This window comes from Chanodichthys erythropterus, chromosome 1, assembly GCF_024489055.1.
Source record: "Chanodichthys erythropterus isolate Z2021 chromosome 1, ASM2448905v1, whole genome shotgun sequence".
Classification (NCBI taxonomy): Eukaryota; Metazoa; Chordata; class Actinopteri; order Cypriniformes; family Xenocyprididae; genus Chanodichthys; species Chanodichthys erythropterus.
In genome coordinates, this window is record NC_090221.1 from 1,414,290 (window position 1) to 1,433,045 (window position 18,756).

General features: G+C 36.1%; 2 protein-coding genes across 4 annotated transcripts; one reads left to right on the plus strand and one right to left on the minus strand.

Annotated features, from left to right (window-relative positions):
* Positions 1 to 282: 282 nt before the first annotated feature.
* rnf103 (ring finger protein 103) lies at positions 283 to 7,312 on the minus strand. Its single transcript, XM_067384695.1, has 4 exons — positions 6,461 to 7,312; positions 6,244 to 6,383; positions 4,480 to 4,595; positions 283 to 2,477 (listed from the first exon to the last, which is right to left on the minus strand). The coding sequence occupies exons 1-4, from the start codon at positions 6,684 to 6,686 to the stop codon at positions 1,040 to 1,042; spliced, it is 1,920 nt and encodes a 639-aa protein (XP_067240796.1). The 5' UTR covers positions 6,687 to 7,312; the 3' UTR covers positions 283 to 1,039.
* Positions 7,313 to 8,875: 1,563 nt separating this feature from the next.
* mxd3 (MAX dimerization protein 3) lies at positions 8,876 to 17,214 on the plus strand. 3 transcript variants are annotated; one of them, XM_067384738.1, is made up of 7 exons: positions 8,876 to 9,356; positions 9,952 to 10,054; positions 11,663 to 11,692; positions 11,783 to 11,897; positions 12,559 to 12,595; positions 12,931 to 13,096; positions 15,934 to 17,214. In XM_067384738.1, exons 1-6 carry the CDS (start codon positions 9,287 to 9,289, stop codon positions 13,074 to 13,076), a joined length of 501 nt encoding a protein of 166 aa, XP_067240839.1. In that variant the 5' UTR covers positions 8,876 to 9,286; the 3' UTR covers positions 13,077 to 13,096; positions 15,934 to 17,214. The 3 variants fall into 3 exon arrangements, with proteins under 3 accessions (XP_067240839.1, XP_067240831.1, XP_067240822.1); XM_067384730.1 differs by lacking the exon at positions 12,559 to 12,595 and having other exon boundaries at positions 12,879 to 13,096; XM_067384721.1 differs by lacking the exon at positions 12,559 to 12,595.
* The last annotated feature ends 1,542 nt before the right edge of the window (positions 17,215 to 18,756 follow it).

Sequence of the window (18,756 nt, forward strand, 5' to 3'; positions counted from 1 at the left end):
ATGACTTGAGCGTGCATGCAGAGTTTCGTCACAGCACCACCTACTGCTCAGAAGTTATGAACCATGTTATAATGTTATAAATGCTTTAACTGATGTAATTTAAACAGCTTTATCCTAACCTCATGATCACAGATGTCCACAAATATTTCCTTTTCTACGGCTTGACCCCGTAATTGCTGCTTGCAGCTATATTTATTTAGGTATTTGCATTGTGAAGTTGCATCAGGCACTAAAATGGTAGTGAATGGACAAAAACTGAGTGGATCCACAATGTAACACAGCTGAGAAAGTTGGACTTTATTGAATTGAACGTCATTACAGGTATAAGTTCCCAAATCACTTTTAGAAGTCAAAGGGGTAAAGTCTGTATTAGTGTTAATGGCGAAATGCTGTTCAAAAATAATAAAAACTAACATGCTCCAACAAGACAATGACTTAAATTGCAGATGGAGCATGAAGATTTGCATGTCAATGCCAAAGCCATTTTCAATTCTGCACAGGGCATTTTTATTCAAGTTATGTAAAGCTATAACTTCTTTTCCAAAAAATAATATCATATGCACATGCCCAGAGTGTTAATCCTTTATATAAAGACTCCTCAAGTCTTCACTTCCCCAATGACTCAATCTTAGACAGATTATTCACATTTGGAGACACATTGAACACAAGATGAAATTCTCAGGTACAGGAACGTATGGATTTTTCTTCTTGTCTCACTGGGATTTATGAAGAGTGCTACAACAGAAACTTTACCATTCAATATTTTGTCATTTTAGCTCTTAAAATCTATTACTTTTTTAAATCCAAGTACAAGGCATTTGACCCAAATCAAGTTTTTTCCCTTTAAAAAATAAGATTCAAAAAAATATTGGGAAATATGCGTTTTAATTAAACACTGTGCAAGTTAAAAACACCAACAGAAACCCCAGGAGCCAACGTTATGAATCTAAAGACTAAAGATGAACACATCAAGTCGTTTTTCTTTTTTTTTTTTTTTAAATAAGTGCCAGAAGCAAGACGTAAACGAATCACATGAGGGTTATTCCGGTTCCAGTGGTTGAGTCGCACGTGGTCTCGCGGGTCTTTTCTTGTACGACGGCCACCGGCACACAGGGCAACAGTGCCGCCCACCGGCCAGCCAGACCACAATGCACTGCTGGTGGAACACATGGCTACATGGTAGACCCATGACGAGGCAATCAGTCTCAAAGTTCTCCAGACACACGACGCACTCGGTGCAGTGGAGCATCCCACAAGGCCACTGAGACCAATCAGTGTCCGGTTCCTCTCCACCCGACTCTTCTGACTGCGTTGCAGCCGGACACCCGTAATCAAGAACCGTTTCCTGATCCCCGCTGGAGTCGCCGTTTGCGTTGGTCGTGGCCGTTTGTCGGTTGGGTCCCTCGGGTTGTGCGAGTCTGAACTTCCAGGTGGGCAGGTTCTTGATGTAGTCTGTTGGAACGAGCGGGTGAAGCCACAGATCTGGGAATGCCAACCTTTCCAAAAGGAAGTTAGGATCGTCATCCCAGTCTGATTCAAAGTTCTGGAACGAGGCGATGGGATGCACTAAGTAGCTGGTGTACCAATCCCAAAGACTCGACAACCACTCCAGGTTGTTGGCGTTTTGGTCTTCATTGCTGCATCTTCTCTTCTTCTCGAAGTAGTCGATGAGAAGGCCGTGGGCTAGATAAGTGCTGAGGAAGAGAGCTGGATGAGAAGAATAGAAGGTCCAGTCGGCTCGGACCCATGAGGCGATGGTGGTGGTGTCTGCGTAACGCAGAAGTTTCAAGCTGTACTCGTAAAAGCTATCCAAGTACGGAAGCTGCAGAAAACCAAGGATGGGCAGCCAGGAAATGATGAGTAGGGAATTATAAGTTCCTAGAGTGCTGATTAAAACCACAAAGCGCTTTATGGTGGCTCCTTGCGTGATGAAAAGATCCATCCAAGCCATTAGATTGACCATGACTAAGCTCAAAATGAACAGGTCGTTGACTTCTGGCTGCACGGAGCGAAGGAACGCGTCCATGGCGTGCAGGGAGATGAATTCCCCAGTGCTGTTGCCGTATCTGTAGATGCCTTCTGGTGTTTTGAGGATGTATGAGGGCGTTTGCTGCACGCCGATCTCCTCCAGACAGGTGGTGTTGTCCCAGTTGCGCACGTCGACGAAGATGAACTCGATGCGCCCTGTGAATTTAATGCTGAGCGCTGAGAAGAACGCTGGGGGCTGAAGGAGTCTGGCGAACAAGAACATCTTCACCGGTTGCTTGTCCATCTGATACCAGTCCTCCATTAACTGCTCGGAGAGGCGGATGGTTTTGATGCGAGATGCAACGTGAGAGGTCATCCATTTGAAGATGTGCTCGGTTTCGATGCGTCTGCCGTTGTACTCCTTCAACATGACCTTCCCTTTGGAGGCGTAGGTCTGCGGGACGGACATGATGAGGGTGGACTTCATCCAGCCCCGCTTATGGCAGTACCTGAGAAGGGGGAATGACGGAAAACATTAAAATGCTTCTTTTTTTTCTGAGAATGACAGCTCTTCTCTGAATTTGTGAATTTAAATAATTTATATATCTCTTGTGTAGATGGGAATGAAGGAAGAAAGTCTGATTTAAACTTAGTTAATGAAAACTATGATGAAAAATGTTTATCACGGAGCTTAAAGGGTTAGTTCACCCAAAAATTTAATTTCTGTCATTAATTACTATCATGTCATTCCACATCCGTAAGATCTTCGTTCATTGTTCATCAACACAAATTAAGATATTTTTGATGAAATCCGACTTTTATTTTTATCTCCCACAGAAAGCAACGTAATTACCATTATTCATGGTCCAGAAAAGTAGTTAAAACATTATTAAAATAGTTGAGTATGTATGAGAATGACACAGAAGAGATTGTTGAATAGAGATGTTATTTTTGTTTTGTTTTTGCGCACAAAAAGTATTCTCGTCTCTTCATAACATTAAGGTTGAACCACTACAGTCACATGACTGTTTTAACGATAAGTACCTTTCTGGACCTTGAAAGACCAAAATTTTGCTTCTTTCTATGGGCGATAAGAAACCTCACAGATTCAAAATATCATAATTTGTGTTCCGAAGATTAATGAAGGACTTAAGGGTGTGAAACGACATGAGGGTGAGTAATTAATGACATTATTTTCCTTTTTGGGTGAATTAACCCTTTAATTCTCGTAAGACGAGATGATGATGAGGCGACACCAAGGTCATTAAACGGTAACAGCATTGACGGAAAAAGACGAGATTAAAATGGCGTGTGATGTGAATTTCGTTATCAGAAGAGGATTTTTGTAACCGCGCGTACTTGTACGCACAGGTCGCACATGTGCATTTAATTTTTTTGTGCAGTAATTAGTTTATCCACAAGGAGGCAGCCGTGCCCTGGGGGCGTCGATTCACAAGGTGGTCAAAGAAAAACTGCATAAACCGAACAGAGCGGAACTCATGCGAGCTACAGCGACAGTGGAGGCCTATATAGATGAGAGATTGTGTGAAGCGGTTAGAAAGTACTCTCGTTTGTAACTCTAGCTTGAACGAATACAAATATATGTACATGAGCTGTAACCTGTGGTGAGAGATTGCTCAAAACCGTGCATGCGTCGAACACCTTTGTACGCGTACAAGTCAACTGAAGGATTCACTAGTATGACACTAGCATTCGCATAAAAAAGTACACCCAGGGCTTTAATCTTTGCAATCTGGCAACCATGCGCACACGCTCTTCACTGTGGAAGAAGCGCTGATGATCTGAAAACACAGACAAACAAATAAGACGGAGTTTAACGATCTCCATTGAGATATTCTGTTTAAATGAAAGTGTTGTCGAGCCGCTTGTGCCGTTCGTTGCGAGTAAATCTACGACCAAACCTTCTGCGATGAACTGTAATAAATCCAAACATGATCTCACATATATTGTTTGCAATTGTGGTTGATGAATTTGCTGTTGTTTTAAAAAAACATCAAACTAATTTGGAATTACTTTTCAGAATGTCTGAGTTTTAACTTTTGAGAGACGTTTCTTGTTTTACCAGTTTTCATAATGTAGAGAGTGTGTTCATTTATATGAAAAAATAGCCTATTATAAATTATTTGACACAGGATTAAGATATATGATAATTTGACCAGTTTATCACATGGCAAAATCTGTTCATCTAGTCATGCTGTTTGTAAAAAATACTTTTGAAAAATATGTTTAAATAAAAATACATAACATTATCTAAAGTATCTGAACTTTGCCCATTTACCATCATTATCTGGACTTCTTCTGTGGAGAATACTGTATATTCACAGATTGTTTTAACACCTTTTGTAATATAATGATGATTGGGTCAGATGTTAAACATACACTGCATTTCAGACGTGCCATACATTGGTTGATTGGCTTACAGGAATGTGAAAAACAGCTTTCTTTCAGTTACTAGAAGAATACGGCTAACAATGTTGAGTCGTTTCTTACCTCGAGTCACTGGAGCAGTTGAAAGTGCCGGTTCGAATGCCAAACTGGGAAACTTTCTGCACCATTTTGCCCCAGTTGGCAGTGCTCAACAGAGGATTTCTGTCTTGGGCTATTACCTAAGAAACAGAAAATGATCTTTTATATTCACTTTCTATTTTATAGTTTATATACACTAAAATACACATCTCCAAAAGTATCATTCATGTCTGTTTTGTGTGACACATTGAGGATTAACGGATCATTTGCAGCAGAAACATTCTAAGTTTGTTTTGACTCTCACATTTGAATATGAGATCAGGATAGAGACGTTGTATTTCAGTGAAATGAGTAGGTTGAATAGGCTGTGGTTTCAGTTTCTGTTCCCGCCTTAAAATAGTTCAGATAAACATGAAAATTTCCTTATTATGTAAGCATTGTTTTTTTGCCATCCAGATGGGATGATCAAAACACAGATGGAGTAGATCAAAGCTTCAGTCGTTTCTTCTTCATGGTTCAACATCTCATTCAGTAACGTTAGACAGTTTTGATTTATATGATGTTTGATGGTCGTGTTATTTATGTGCATCAGCACACTTTCTGCTTCTTCTTCACCTGTGTTGTGATCCGGAGATTCTGTACTCTTTCAGAAGATGCATAATAGCGCCCCCTACCACATAACAGTGGGATATCGCATACAAACTGCTAGATGGAAACGCCAAGATGCGCATAAAGACTCTTTGAGTCGGATTATTTTTATATGATAAGAAAACATGCACAATCTACAATGGAAACACATTTAACAAATAAATTCCTCAATGTGCAATCACTTCACAGCATCTGAAACGCTGTTTTGGTCGTTCTGAAATGATCTTACACGACTGCGTTCCCAAACAGCAGCATCTGCCTCCGAAAGTAAGAAAACACGATTATTGTGTTTTGTCTGCGCACTCTGAGACGCAAGTAATTTATTATATACGAAAACTATTCATATTATTATTATTAACTTAAACATTTTTATATTTGACTGCAACATGCCCTATAATGATTGAAATTTTTCTGATTATTTGTTATTGTTTAGTAACACTTGATGACCTAAGGCTTCATTAGTTAACATGTTAATTCATTATTAACAAACTGACAACGAAAAAATACATTATTAGCATTTAAAAAAGCATTTATTAATCTTAGTTAATGTTAATTTCTAGTTAATGTTTATTAACATTACTAAAATCAAAAGTTGTACTTATTATTTAATGGACCTAAAACTAACAATGATCAGTTGTATGTTTTAACTATAATATTAACAAAAAAAATAATACATTTTGTAACAAAAATCTTAGTTAACGCATTAACTGCATGATACCTTATATAGTGTTACCTGTTATTTATAATTCTTTTGCACTTTAATTTATTTGTGTATTGCGTTATTGTGTTTAAACGTTCAGAGTTCTTTTTGTTATAAGAAAAAGAGTTCTTATACTATGACAACACTGTTTTTGCAACTTATTACAAAACCGTGATAATACCGTATACCGTGATAAGCGCTTCAGCAATTATCGCAACATGAAAATTTGATACCGTCAAGTTAAATTAGCAACTTTGGATGGAAACATAGCTGATGGCAGGGAAAGAGTTAAAAAACAAACAAATAAGCTCCGCCCACGTGAGAAAAAGTAACGCAAAAGTAACGCGATGGATTACTTTTTTTTTTTTTTAAAGTAACTTTCCCCAACACTGAATGACAGATTTTTGTTTGAATGTTTGAGAAACAGGATCAATACTAACCTGAACTAACCAGATACCATCTTTAGTGTCTTCCACTAGTTCATAAAAGTGCATTTCTCCGCTGAAGGTGGTGCTGGAGTCGGATCCGGTCTGCTCCTCGTTCTTCAGAGCGGAGTACAGCTCGCCCTGCATCAGCTCGCCTTCAAAAGCAAACACTGATGATTATCATGATCAACATGAGTTACAGAAGCACAACAGGTCGGCTGGAGATCATTACCCGAGTTTTCCACCAGTTCCCTCACGTCCCTCTTCTCCGCCAGCCCGGAGTATCCCAGTCCCCGGCACTCCAGGATGGTTTTGAGCTTCTTGAAGCTCAGTGTCACCGGATCCACCAGCTGGGTGGCGAAAATCCCGGTCTCGTACCAGACGATGGCTTCAAAGAACCGAGCCAGGATGAACAACATGAAGAAATACAGGAGCAAAAAGAAGAGTTTCCACCACATTTTCTCTCAGACGTTCGCAGTTCAGTATTATGAGGCACTGACGCGTCTTTATAAGCCGAAACCGTCTAACAAACTACTTCCAAAGCAGCTAAGAAGCGTTTCCATCGTATTATATAATTATCCGGAGGAGAAACAGCAGAACAGCTTCAGAAGGCCAGTGTTGCTGCGCGCGCCCGACTGACTGACTAACCGACCGCATCTACAAACATCTACTGTCGCTTCATGATTTACTCCACAAACAGCGACACCGATGATTTAATCGCGATTCTGGAGAATGATGATGTTTCTGTGTGTGAGAGTTGTGTTGTCTGTAGGCTCTGGCTGATGATCAGCTGGTGCGCACAACAAACTGACGTCACACTCTCATTTCCGGTGCAGAAACGCGTTCTGAAAATGGTGAATAATATTTTCATGATCTATATATTAAAAAATTAGTGTATATTTTCATGATTCATCATATATTTCTATTTTAAAAATAAGTTTTGAAAATAGGCCTCCTGAAAATAGTGCATGTAAGTTAATAAATTAATATTATATTTTTATTTTTGTCGAAATATTTTACTATTTTTAGCTTACATTTTTATTTTTAGACTTAGCTATTGTTTTTGTTTTTAATTGTATATAGTTTTTTAACTTTAAGTCATCATTAAAGTAGCTTCAATAAAAAAGTGTCACAAAATAAAAGTCCCCCTGGCTTCTGTTTTTGTCCTTTTTTGTTCTAGTTTGTATTAAATTAATCACTTTATCTGTTTACATCTGCACCTTTATTCTAAGCTCGAGTGCACGTATCTGTTTACAATGGATCGATTTATTATTTATTTTGTATATGTTAATGAATATGTATTTTAACAGAATAATTCGTTTTAAATCATTTATTTTTTAAATATTTCTACTATTTGTAGTTCATTAAATTGTAAATACAATTGTTTAAAAATGTTTGCAGTCATATACCATTATATGCCTGTTTTTGTTTGCTTCTTGAGCATCGAAACAGTGTCAAAATAAATGTTTGCATTTAAATGTCATTAAATTGTAAATATAAAAATATTTAAAAAATATTGCAGTTGTATACAATTTTTGCATGTTTTTGTGAGGTTCTTGAGCAGCGAAACACAGTGTCAAAATAAAAGTTCGCATTTTGTCATTAAATGTCATTAAATTGGTAAATATAAAAATATTTAAAAATATTGCAGTTGTATTCGACTTTATGCATGTTTTGTTTGCTTCTTGAGCATCGAAACACAGTGTCAAAATAAAAATTGGCATTTTGTCATTAAATTGGTAAATATTAAAATATTAAAAAAATATTGCAGTTGTATTCGACTTTATGCCTGTTTTTGTGAGGTTCTGGAGCATCGAGGTAAACAAATGATCGAGCACCTGCTCTAAGTTGAGCTGGGTTATGCCGTTATGCGCATATTACTTTTTTCTCTGTTCTTGTGCATCGAAACAGTGTCAAAATAAAAGTTCGCATTTTGTCATTAAATGTCATTAAATTGTAAATATAATTGTTTAAAAACATGTTTGCGGTTATATACAATTTTATGCCTGGTTTTTGTTTGGTTCTTGAGCATGCTCCACGCATTACGTAATCATGTTGGAAAGGTCACACGTGATGTAGGCGGAAAACTAGTAGGGCGGAAAACTAATTTTCTCGTCGTCTGTCGTTGTTTTTTTGTAAAGGCCGTTTGTCTTTGTATGTTCTCTTTGTAAACACTGGATCGGTATTTCCGCCTATGTCATGTGTGACTTTTCCAAAAAGATTACATAATGCATGGCGCATCACAGAGCAGTGCAAAACGAGCATTTGTGGTTAAAAAGTATATAATTTTTATTTCTTTTAGAAAAAGACCGATTGTAAATTGTAAATATAAAATATGTTTGCAGTCATATACCATTTTATGCCTGTTTTTGTTTAGTTCTTGAGCATCGAAACACACAATGTCAAAATAAAAGTTCGCGTTTTGTCATTAAATTGTAAATATAACATGTTTGCAGTCGCATACCATTTTATGCATGTTTTTGTTTGGTTTTTGAGCATGGAAACACATAGTTTCAAAATAAAAGTATGCATTTTGTTATTAAATTGTAAATATAAAATATGTTTGCAGCCATATACCATTTTATGCATTTTTTTTGTTTGGTTTTTGAACACCGAAACAAATAGTTTCAAAATAAAAGTCCGCATTTTGTCATTAAATTGTAAACATAAAATATGTTTGCAGTCATATACCATTTTATGGCTGTTTTGTTTGTTTCTTGAGCGTCGAAACACAATGTCAAAATAAAAGTCCGCATTTTTATCCCGTGATCACTCAGTTTCAATAGTTTCATTTCACTTACGGGTTCGGAGACAATAAAATTTGCCCCTCGTCTCTAGCATAAGTTGTCCTCGGCTTCATTTGAAATAGTAAAGCCCGAACACTAGTGTAACGCGACTTGTTTTTGTGTCAGATGAGGGAGCGGTCGCGTGAGCGTGGAGGAGGGCGTGACGCGTCTGACGCGTATGACGTGGCCAGCAGTATCAGCCGAACTCTCGTCTACATTTCAATAGACCAGTTTCGCTCTCGGCGCTTCCAAAATAACATTGTTTGTCAGAAATGGAGGTAAACACCTGCAACATCCAAGTGCTTCTGCAGGCAGCTGAATATCTGGAGCGGAGGGAAAGAGGTATTAGACGCGTTATTTCCTTCTCATATTGTTTGCATTGAAACCGAAGCCGTTTCGGACAGTCTGCTGTTTGCGTGTGTTTTCTACACGTTTATTAATATTTACACTAATTATTTTTCCATGCAGGTTCTGGGTGTGTTTTCCTTGTTGCAGAGGTTTATTTGTGTGTTTGTAGAGTGGCGAAAAGAGCGTTTATTGTTGATATTATTGTGTTTGGCTCTGTGACCTACATTTCAGTTCTGTATTGTACACAAAGGCGCGAAATCGTCATCGATTTGAAAATGTAGCAGCGCTGCCCGTTATTCTAAAGCGAGTTACATTGTATCAACTCACACGTCACGTACAGAACGGTATAATTCGAATGGAACGCGCTGATTTCAAAAATTATATCAAGTAGTTCGATGGCGCCAAAATCAGAAAGCGCTCGCACATCTGATTTGATGAGATGCTGACATCTCTCCCTGCATCTTAGACGGGTTTTTAGATTTATAATCAGTCAAATGTCTGTAAAATAACTTATTTTAAGCATGTGTCTTAAATAAATGGAAGTATGCTGGGTTATCGATCACTCATGTTATGTATTATATATTTTCAGAGGCTGAACACGGTTATGCCTCAGTTCTTCCGTTCTACAGTAAAGGGGTTTCAGACAAGAGAAAAAAGCAGAAATCAAAGAGTCCTTCACCCGGGAACAGCAGGTGAGTGTGACAGCACTGCTGTTTTCAACATTATTTTGTTGTTGTACAACAAGACTCTTGATATTTAGAAAATATTTAATTATGTTTTACACCGATTCTTCACTTTTGCTGTTTTTATGCGAATGAATGATCGTTTAAAGGGATAATTCATCTATAAAATACTCTTGTTGTGTCCCAAGTGAAGCACGGAGTGTCCAAGAATTCGGATATGTGTAATTTTCAGTGTGAACACTATTGACACTATAAAACAAAGAATATGCATTCATTCTCACATTCCCAATTTGAATTTTTGGATGAACTATTATTTTAGCAAAGGTCAATAGTAATGTCTAATAATAGACAGAATTGCTGTCCCACAAGCAAAAAACACATTTAAAAAGCATTTGAGTATTCAAATTTGAAATGTTCTCTAAGATCCTTCTATTATCTATTGAATCCCGCAATAATATTTAAAATATCAGTAAGATTAATATATATAAAATCATCATTTATTGGGTACTTTCAATTGGGAGGTGTCTGTCCCGAACCCTAACCCCTAAATTTCAACTTGTGAAAATGATACTGAAATCATTTTCCTATTATATTTTTTTCTTCTTCTTTTTTTTTAAAGTGAAGTTTAAAAAAAAATAAATCATTTTGCATTTCTATTTTTAAATCATGAAATTTTATGTTTAAAAAAAAGCTCCCCACATGTTAATGTCGCTACCGAAACGGTGTGTGTTTGAGTCAGATTTTCTCACAGCCTCTCTTTCACAGCAGATAGATCATCATTCTGAGTTAAATGTGTTAAAAAATCTGAAAATCTGTGTGCAACTTTAATGAACGTCACTATTTTGGGTGTTTTTCCATAAAATGTAGTTTTTGTGTGTTCAACTGTTCAGAACTGTGATAGATAACCATGTGATTATCTCAAAAGTGTCTAAAATTGTCATTACCGAAACTTCCCCACATGTTTCGGTTGAGACTGTTTCAGTAGAGACTTCATTGTTCTGGCAGTGACAAAAGAAAACAAATAATCATTTATTTGGGGGAAATGAACTATGTTTTAGTATGCGAGTTAAATTGTGTCATGTGATGTGTCACTACCAACACATTACTGTCATGACCGAAACATGGGATGTTTTATCAAAGATAAAGTATATTGATTTAAGATGTTATTATAGTGTTTGATTCAAACTAATGAATCCTTCACTTTGAAATCAGTTTGATGAACTTTATGACTTTTACAAAGAAAGATTTGATTCAAAATGCAACAAATCTCATAAATCACACTTGAAATATTGCTAAAATTGTAATTGTTATTGATTTACCAGTAAGAACTTTTTTAAAAAATAGCAAAAAATATATTCACAAGGTAGATGTAAACACAATCTTAATAGGTCAATGTAACTCTTCTTAATTAATGATTTATTATTGTGTTTCGGTAGTGACAAATTTGAGGAAAACTTTCTGAAAATATGAGAATTAACTGCACAGTTACTAGAAATATGTACTTTGGTATTATACAATTTGCATACATACAAAATTTGTGGAAAAAGACACATTTGTTTCAAGACGACTGAACCAGTTCTGGAGAATGGCACATATAAAGCTCTGTTTCTGTTTCAGGTCTGTTCACAATGAGTTGGAGAAACACAGGTAACAGATTTATTCTCATTCTGTTCAATGAAGCAATATCACTGTAATATTGTGTGTGTGTTGTGTTAACGTGTGTGTGTGTGTGTGTAGGAGAGCTCAGCTCAGACACTGTTTGGATCAGCTGAAGCAGCAGGTTCCTCTATCATCTGATTCATCGAGGAACACAACCCTCAACCTGCTCAGACAAGCACAGCTGCACATCAAGGTGAGCCGGATGAACGACAAATTCACAATCGTGATGGACCGATCAACCCATACGGATCGTTCATAAACAATACCGATTATATGTATGTCAGAGAATCAATACTTATCTAAAGTTTGACTTCTGTTTTTCATCTTAATGTCAAAAAATATATTTTAAAGCAGAAATAATATGCAAAATAAATCGACAGCGTAATAATTTAAAATGAAGAACAGAGTTTATCAGTTTTGCATAAACAATCAGTTGTTTTAAACCACAATTTGAAGGGAAGGTTTAGGTGTTTATTGGGCAAAAGAGTAAAGTTCACTGAAACAAAAGTACATTTTCAGGAAAGTATCAAACTAAACAGCGAATATATTATAGATTAGAGTCCATTTGTTGTTGTCTAGAGTAGGTTATGAAACACCTGAGCGTCTGACAGCAAATAATGTGTTATTCTGCCCCGTGAATTTCTATGTTTTTATGCAAAAGTCATACAATGCTATCGCAATCACTCGCAGAGGTATTTCCACATACATAAATGATCATTAATAGTGAAATAAATAATAAATGAGCATGCTGGAGCATCATCTAATGAACATGGGCAACAGTGACTTGGACAGAAAAACATTATGTGCAGCAGTTTTCCAACATTCTTCAAAATATCTTGCTTTATGTTCAACAGAGGAAGGAACTTCAAGCAGGTTTAGATCAACTTGAGAGTGAGTAAATGATATTTTTGGGTGAATTATCGCTTTAAAACGATATTTATTCCCGACATGCGCTCAAGGCTGTTTTAGTTCATCAATGTAAAGTTACATCTCTGGGACTATTTGAGTGTGTAATCCATGAGACGACTGGTGGATTCGATATTACCAAATCTGATTGTAGTTATAACAAACAGAACATTTACTATAAATGGTTTGGAGTCTGCCAGAAAACTGAGCAGCTGTCCTGATTGATCGATCAGAGAGATCATGTGACGCATGTGGTTTATGGGCACAGAAGAGGTCGAACGAGACAGAAGGTTTGACCGTGTGTCTCTGTGCGACGGCAGAAGCTGCAGGAACAGGACGAGCGCGCGGAGCTGCTGAAGGACCGTCTGCGTTGGGAGCAGGAGCAGCTGCGCACACGGCTGGAGAAACTGCAGGGCGGTTCGGAGAGGATGCGCAACGACAGCCTCGGATCAGCCGTGTCCTCTGAGAGATCCGACTCAGAGAGAGGTGAGAGATGGTCTGCATATGAGCTTTCAGGGTCGAAAAAATGCTTATCTTGTATTTAGGGCTGTCGATTTAACACGTTTATTTGGTGTGGAAAAAATAACACATTAAAATTATGAAGTACATGATTTAGGGAAATGACTGACTGTGTAATGATTAGAATACAGTTAAAATGCCATTAAATTCGAGATATGAGGGCAAAAATGCCTTAAAAAAAACTTCTATTTATATCATATGATATAGTTTAGCAATATCACACAAGCAAGAGTGCTGTTTTTTCCCGAATATCAGCACAATTGCAAATGTGATACTGATTTTATACAAGTTCAATAAACAAGAAGTTACATTTTAGACTCAATATTCCCTGTTTTTGCTCAGTTTCGCCAATTAAATAGTGAATCCACTGCTGGATGAATCTGTTCCTAACGAATCGAGTGAGTCAGTGATTCAGTGGCGTCTGACAGTTGCTTCGTTGACATTTATATTAGGGATGCATGATATATCCACCAACATATCTGTTTCGGCAGATATATGTTAATTTTTAATGTTATCGGCCTGATAAGAAAATTTGGCTGATATATTAAAGCAATAAATAATGGAGACAAGTCGGATCAGCTGAGGCACTGTTCACTATGATGATTTTGAATTGCTTGAAATATGATTGAAATCCCTTCAAAAGTGCAACGAACAGCGCAATTCTACATAATATTATAATGAGAATATTATAATGTGTTTTGGGATGTGATTTTTAATAGTGAGACTTTTGTTTTTGTAATCAGGCTCTCAAAAATCATATAAAGAATTATATTTTTAGATTTATCAGCTAATATATCGGTTATCGGCTTTCAAATATAAAGAATTATCGGTTATCAGTATCGGCCAAAATATTCATATCAGAGCATCTCTAGTTTAAATGAATTGGTTGAGTGAATGATTCAATGACTCACTCATTAAGACGGTGACTTGTCGCCACCTACTGGTGGTTTTAGTTTCATATTTAAAGTATAATTTCATTTTTCATTCATATTCATGCCACATCCTCTGAGCTGCATTAAACAGTCTGCGTAAATATACATAAATACAGCTTCTGAAAAACATAAAGGTTATTGCCATATTGTAGCCTTAGTGTAATAAATTCTATTTTTAAGCAAAATATTTCCTTGTAAAGCTACTTTTTGTAATGACTATACAATGCTTTTTTCATCTAACACAATAATGACTTTAAATGATCTTTTAGGGGTAATTTCTCAGCCAAAATTGATGTGCAATAAATTTGCGATTGAACCTGTTAACTGTCTCAGGCCCACAGTTATTACATATTTAAAACGGTAATATTCTATACTAAACCTAAACTAATCTTGACAAGCTTAGAATCTCTAGTTTACATATTTGGTGACTGATTTTCAAAGTAAATTACAGAGGAGCAGTAATTTATCAATTTGCAACAAGCATATTTTCATACTCATAAGGCATGTTCAGACCTTTATTTTGAAATAGTGATGAACATGAAAAATCATTAAAGATTGGTTGAAACATGTTTGTTTTTATGCCAAGAGTTCAAAAGATAACATCCATTCAATTATTTGAGAAAAAAAGGTCTAAAAATGTTTTTAATAGAAAAAAAAATACATTTATGATTGTGGCAGTGATTTATAACCCACATGCATGCTATTTTTATGTTTATTAGAGGCTGAATTCATATCAAATTCTTCCCATACTACTTCTATATAGGATGTGTACTTCATAAATAGTATGAAAATAATGGAAATATATGGTTCAGATCACTCAAACCATATATGGAAATGGAGGCGCCCTTATATGGTCAGTAATGGAGCTTGGTTGTCATCTAGTGTAAAAGTGTGGTACTGCGCCCAAACAAAATCTTACTGAAAGCTCATTTTTTGAGATATCAACCTGAAATTTGGAACACAACTTTTTGTTCAAGATTTTTGGCTTTGATTTCCTTGCAGTTTTAGAGTAAAACTTGTTTTGTAAAATATATATTTGATATAAAATATATTTTTACATTTTCATAAACTTAAACTTCAATAAAAGTTATTTCACTTCTACAATAATCTGCCAAATTTCATCTTTAAAACAAGACCAGCCTTATGTCTATATTCTTGAATTACAACCATTTAAGTTTGGATAGTGCATTTTCATGTCTACAAAAAAAAGTGGGGGAGACCGTTAACAGGTTCAGCATATCGTGCACATTAAGATTTCAGCACATCAAGTAATTAGATTAGATTAAAAAATTGAATCGCTTGACAACCCTAACTAACTTGAACACTTAATGTCACATTTACCTTAAAAAAGCCATTCATTGTATTTTTCTTACTTAACCTGTTCTTTAATATTTAATGTATGTTTAAATGAATCTCTCATGTTTTTGTCTAAAAAGGGGATGAAACATAATTATATCATTAAAAATGTATTATGGCATCATTAAAAAACAAAAAAAACTTTGTAATTTCAGAAAAGTAACTGATTTGTAGTCTACATTTAACCTTTGATATTATAGTGATGTACCAACTGTGGTTCCCTGTATAATTTACAGCATTAGTTGAGATTAATTTGCCATGAACTGAACTCGCAAGCTTTTGAATCAAAATGAAATCATGGAGTTTGTGTCAATGCCCAGCCCAAACTGATAGTGATGCATAATGTAATAAAGAAGGCTGTCTGTGGATTTAAGAACAGCCACAAGGGGGAGCAAACACTCCTGTAAACTGACAGAGAGGTTCATGTTGAAGACCAAAATATGATCTCTGTTCGTACAGTCTTATAGTTTGTGTTATCAGGTCTGTTGATTCTCACGAGTCTCTCGATCGTTGCAGAGGACGTTGAGATTGACGTGGAGAGTATGGTGTGGACGCTGGAGTCCGACAGTCTGGCCTCGTCTCACGCCGGCATGGACCACAGCTACTCGACCTCTGACCACACCTGGTTATGACCGGCCCAGAGCTGGTGTTCAGAGGACGAGGGACTCCAAACCAACATGTTGGATGGGCTTCACCATCACCGCCACGGAACAGCCTTATGTTTCTGACATTCTGAACCATCAAACTTCATCTAAGCATGACTGGAATTGATTTTGTGTAGTGAACTCTTTACACTCGTGGCATTATGGTGCTCTAGTATGCCATACACTCGCGAGATTCAAGTGCAACGAGTTTGGTGATGCTTTATTTCCACAGAATGATTTGTTTTACTTTTTTCCCGACTAGTTATGATCGTATTGTAGACGCTAGTTGTGTTCACTTTAGGGTCGGCCTGCAGTACACATCGGCTTGCACTTAAATCTTTTAATACCCGGCTTATTTAATTCTGACTTTTGATAAGTTGCACAAAGCATACGCATGAGCACTTGCGATGTCTCTTTAGATGTGTGTTGTTCTTTTCAGGTTTGATAATGTGTGAAATTGCAGATTGTCAATGCATTTCTATCGAACATTTAATACTGGTATTTTTAACTGGGGAGGCTAATTTAAAGGTTATGCTGCAATTCGGAAGGAAAGAACGCTTTCCTGTGCATTTGGGTTTTTTGAGTTTGTTATTGGGTGAAGGTACAGTTGAGTTTAAAATGATCTGGTATCTGTATCGTCTTGACGATTCACTTGTAGTTCATGTTTTTAGTCCTGTGCTTCGGTTCACTCCGGTGAATTGAAGTTGGTGCTATTATAACACCCAACAACAAGCTATTATGTTGAAGCCTAAAAAACAGAAAACGTTGAAGTGTTTTGTTTTGTTTTTTTTAAATTTGTACAGTGGATTTTCATCAGTTTAATCCCCCTGAGATGTGTTAGTCTGCTCATGTTTTTAGTTCACACCTTTAAACTGCAATTCATTATGTTGGTAGTATCGACAAAATACATGGGCTGTATTTGCGAACTGTTCAGTATATGCTCATATCAGTCATTTATGCAAACTATTATGAACATGCCTTTGTTTTTAGATGTTTGTACAGTAATTGTGTTGATGTACACAACAGGATGTACATTGTATATACAGTTCTGAACACCAAAAGCCTTATGAACTATTCGTATGTCATTGGACCAGGAACACCTTTGTATTTATGTCTCTCCTTGTACTCATATGTAGCATTTTATTCTTTTTTACAGACATAAGCATTTTGTACAAATAAATATTTTATGTATTTAATATGATTTGTCACTATGATGTTTGTAACGCATTAGTGTGCAGTAGAGTTGCACGATTCTTGATAAATTGAGAATCTTGAACTCTTTAAGATGGAGATCACAAAACTAACGTAATTTACTAGAGGTTCTGATTAATTTAAGTCACTTATCGCCACCTACTGGTGTAACGATGGAATTGATGCAATCTTTATTTGAAGCTTCAAGTCACTTTTAAAGGTGATTTACTCCATTTTGATCACTACTGTATACACTAAAAAAAATGTAAAAGTTAAACACCGTTTTGCACTGAAATGGTAATATACCATAAAAACAATGCATTCTGGGTAATTGTCATTTTCGAGAAAGTAATAGGTTACTTTCTTGAAAATGAGAAATAATATTAGAAATATTACCCAGAATGCATTGTTTTTATGGTATATTACCATTTCAGTGCAAAACGTGTTTAACTTTTAAAATCTAAATTTTAAATTACATTCTCTATATTACAATGCATTCTGGGTAATATTTGTCGTTTTTGAGAAAGTAGCCTCTTTTCTTAAAATGACATATTACCCAGAATGCATTGTTTTTATGGTATATTACCATTTCAGTGGAAAATGGTATTTTACTGTGTACATTTGTTTAATTTACAGTTATTTTTTTAGAGTGTAAACATTATTTTTCATATCTAAACTTTAATTTCTTATCTATGACTTGGGATAATCTGAATTATTTTAAGGCAGAAAGATCAAAACGCATATCTGAATGTCTGAAGGATCGGACTTGTCATTTAAGGGTACGTTTACACGACAATGATGTACTAAAAACGTAAAAAAAAAAAAATTTGTACAGATTGCGTTATCAAAACTATCCCCATTCACACAGATCTGCGAAAATGACCAAAACACTGTTTTTTTTTACGCAAAGACAAGTAGTTGGCGATGTCACTTTGTAAAAAAAAATATTACGCAAAAGACGCATACAAGCTCTTGCTAAACGCACATACACCTTATTTTTATAGTTTACTGTACTTTGTTATTCTTCTCATTATTTCCCTATAGCGGCTAATAAATCAGAAGTCTCACATATTCACAGAAATACCTCAATCCTTCGCCAAGAGTTTGATTGACAGGCGATCTAACCAATCATAACGCCGAATCCGCCATTTTGCCCGATAAAGCAGTCAGGGGAGTTAGGAGATTAATGTAGGTGGACTTGAACTTGAAAAATGGTGTGTATTGACGTCTTTCCGCAATTGAATCAACATACCTTCTGATGTTCATTCATGTTTATTTAATGCTATAAATGAACTAGCAGGAAGAGATGAACGGTTTACAAGCCACCCGAACTGAGGCGCTACAGCGACACATTAAAGAGCCACAAAACTGTATTGAATCTACATTAAATATATTTGTTGTGTTCTCATTTGTTCAAATAGCAAAAGGAAAATCTCCACAATAGTGTTTTCACAACTTTCAAAAGAGCAAAAAAATAGATGTCACCCACACTGTTTTTTTTTTT

Excerpts from the sequence above, each read along its gene's own strand:
- rnf103 (XM_067384695.1), bottom strand. The coding sequence starts at position 6,686 with ATGTGGTGGAAACTCTTCTTTTTGCTCCTGTATTTCTTCATGTTGTTC. Across the intron at positions 6,384-6,460 it reads GGAACTGGTGGAAAACTCGG|GCGAGCTGATGCAGGGCGAG; the intron begins GTAATGATCTCC and ends TTGCTTTTGAAG. Across the intron at positions 2,478-4,479 it reads AACTGCTCCAGTGACTCGAG|GTACTGCCATAAGCGGGGCT; the intron begins GTAAGAAACGAC and ends CCCCCTTCTCAG.
- mxd3 (XM_067384721.1), top strand. The coding sequence starts at position 9,287 with ATGGAGGTAAACACCTGCAACATCCAAGTGCTTCTGCAGGCAGCTGAA. Across the intron at positions 9,357-9,951 it reads TCTGGAGCGGAGGGAAAGAG|AGGCTGAACACGGTTATGCC; the intron begins GTATTAGACGCG and ends ATATATTTTCAG. Across the intron at positions 11,693-11,782 it reads AATGAGTTGGAGAAACACAG|GAGAGCTCAGCTCAGACACT; the intron begins GTAACAGATTTA and ends GTGTGTGTGTAG.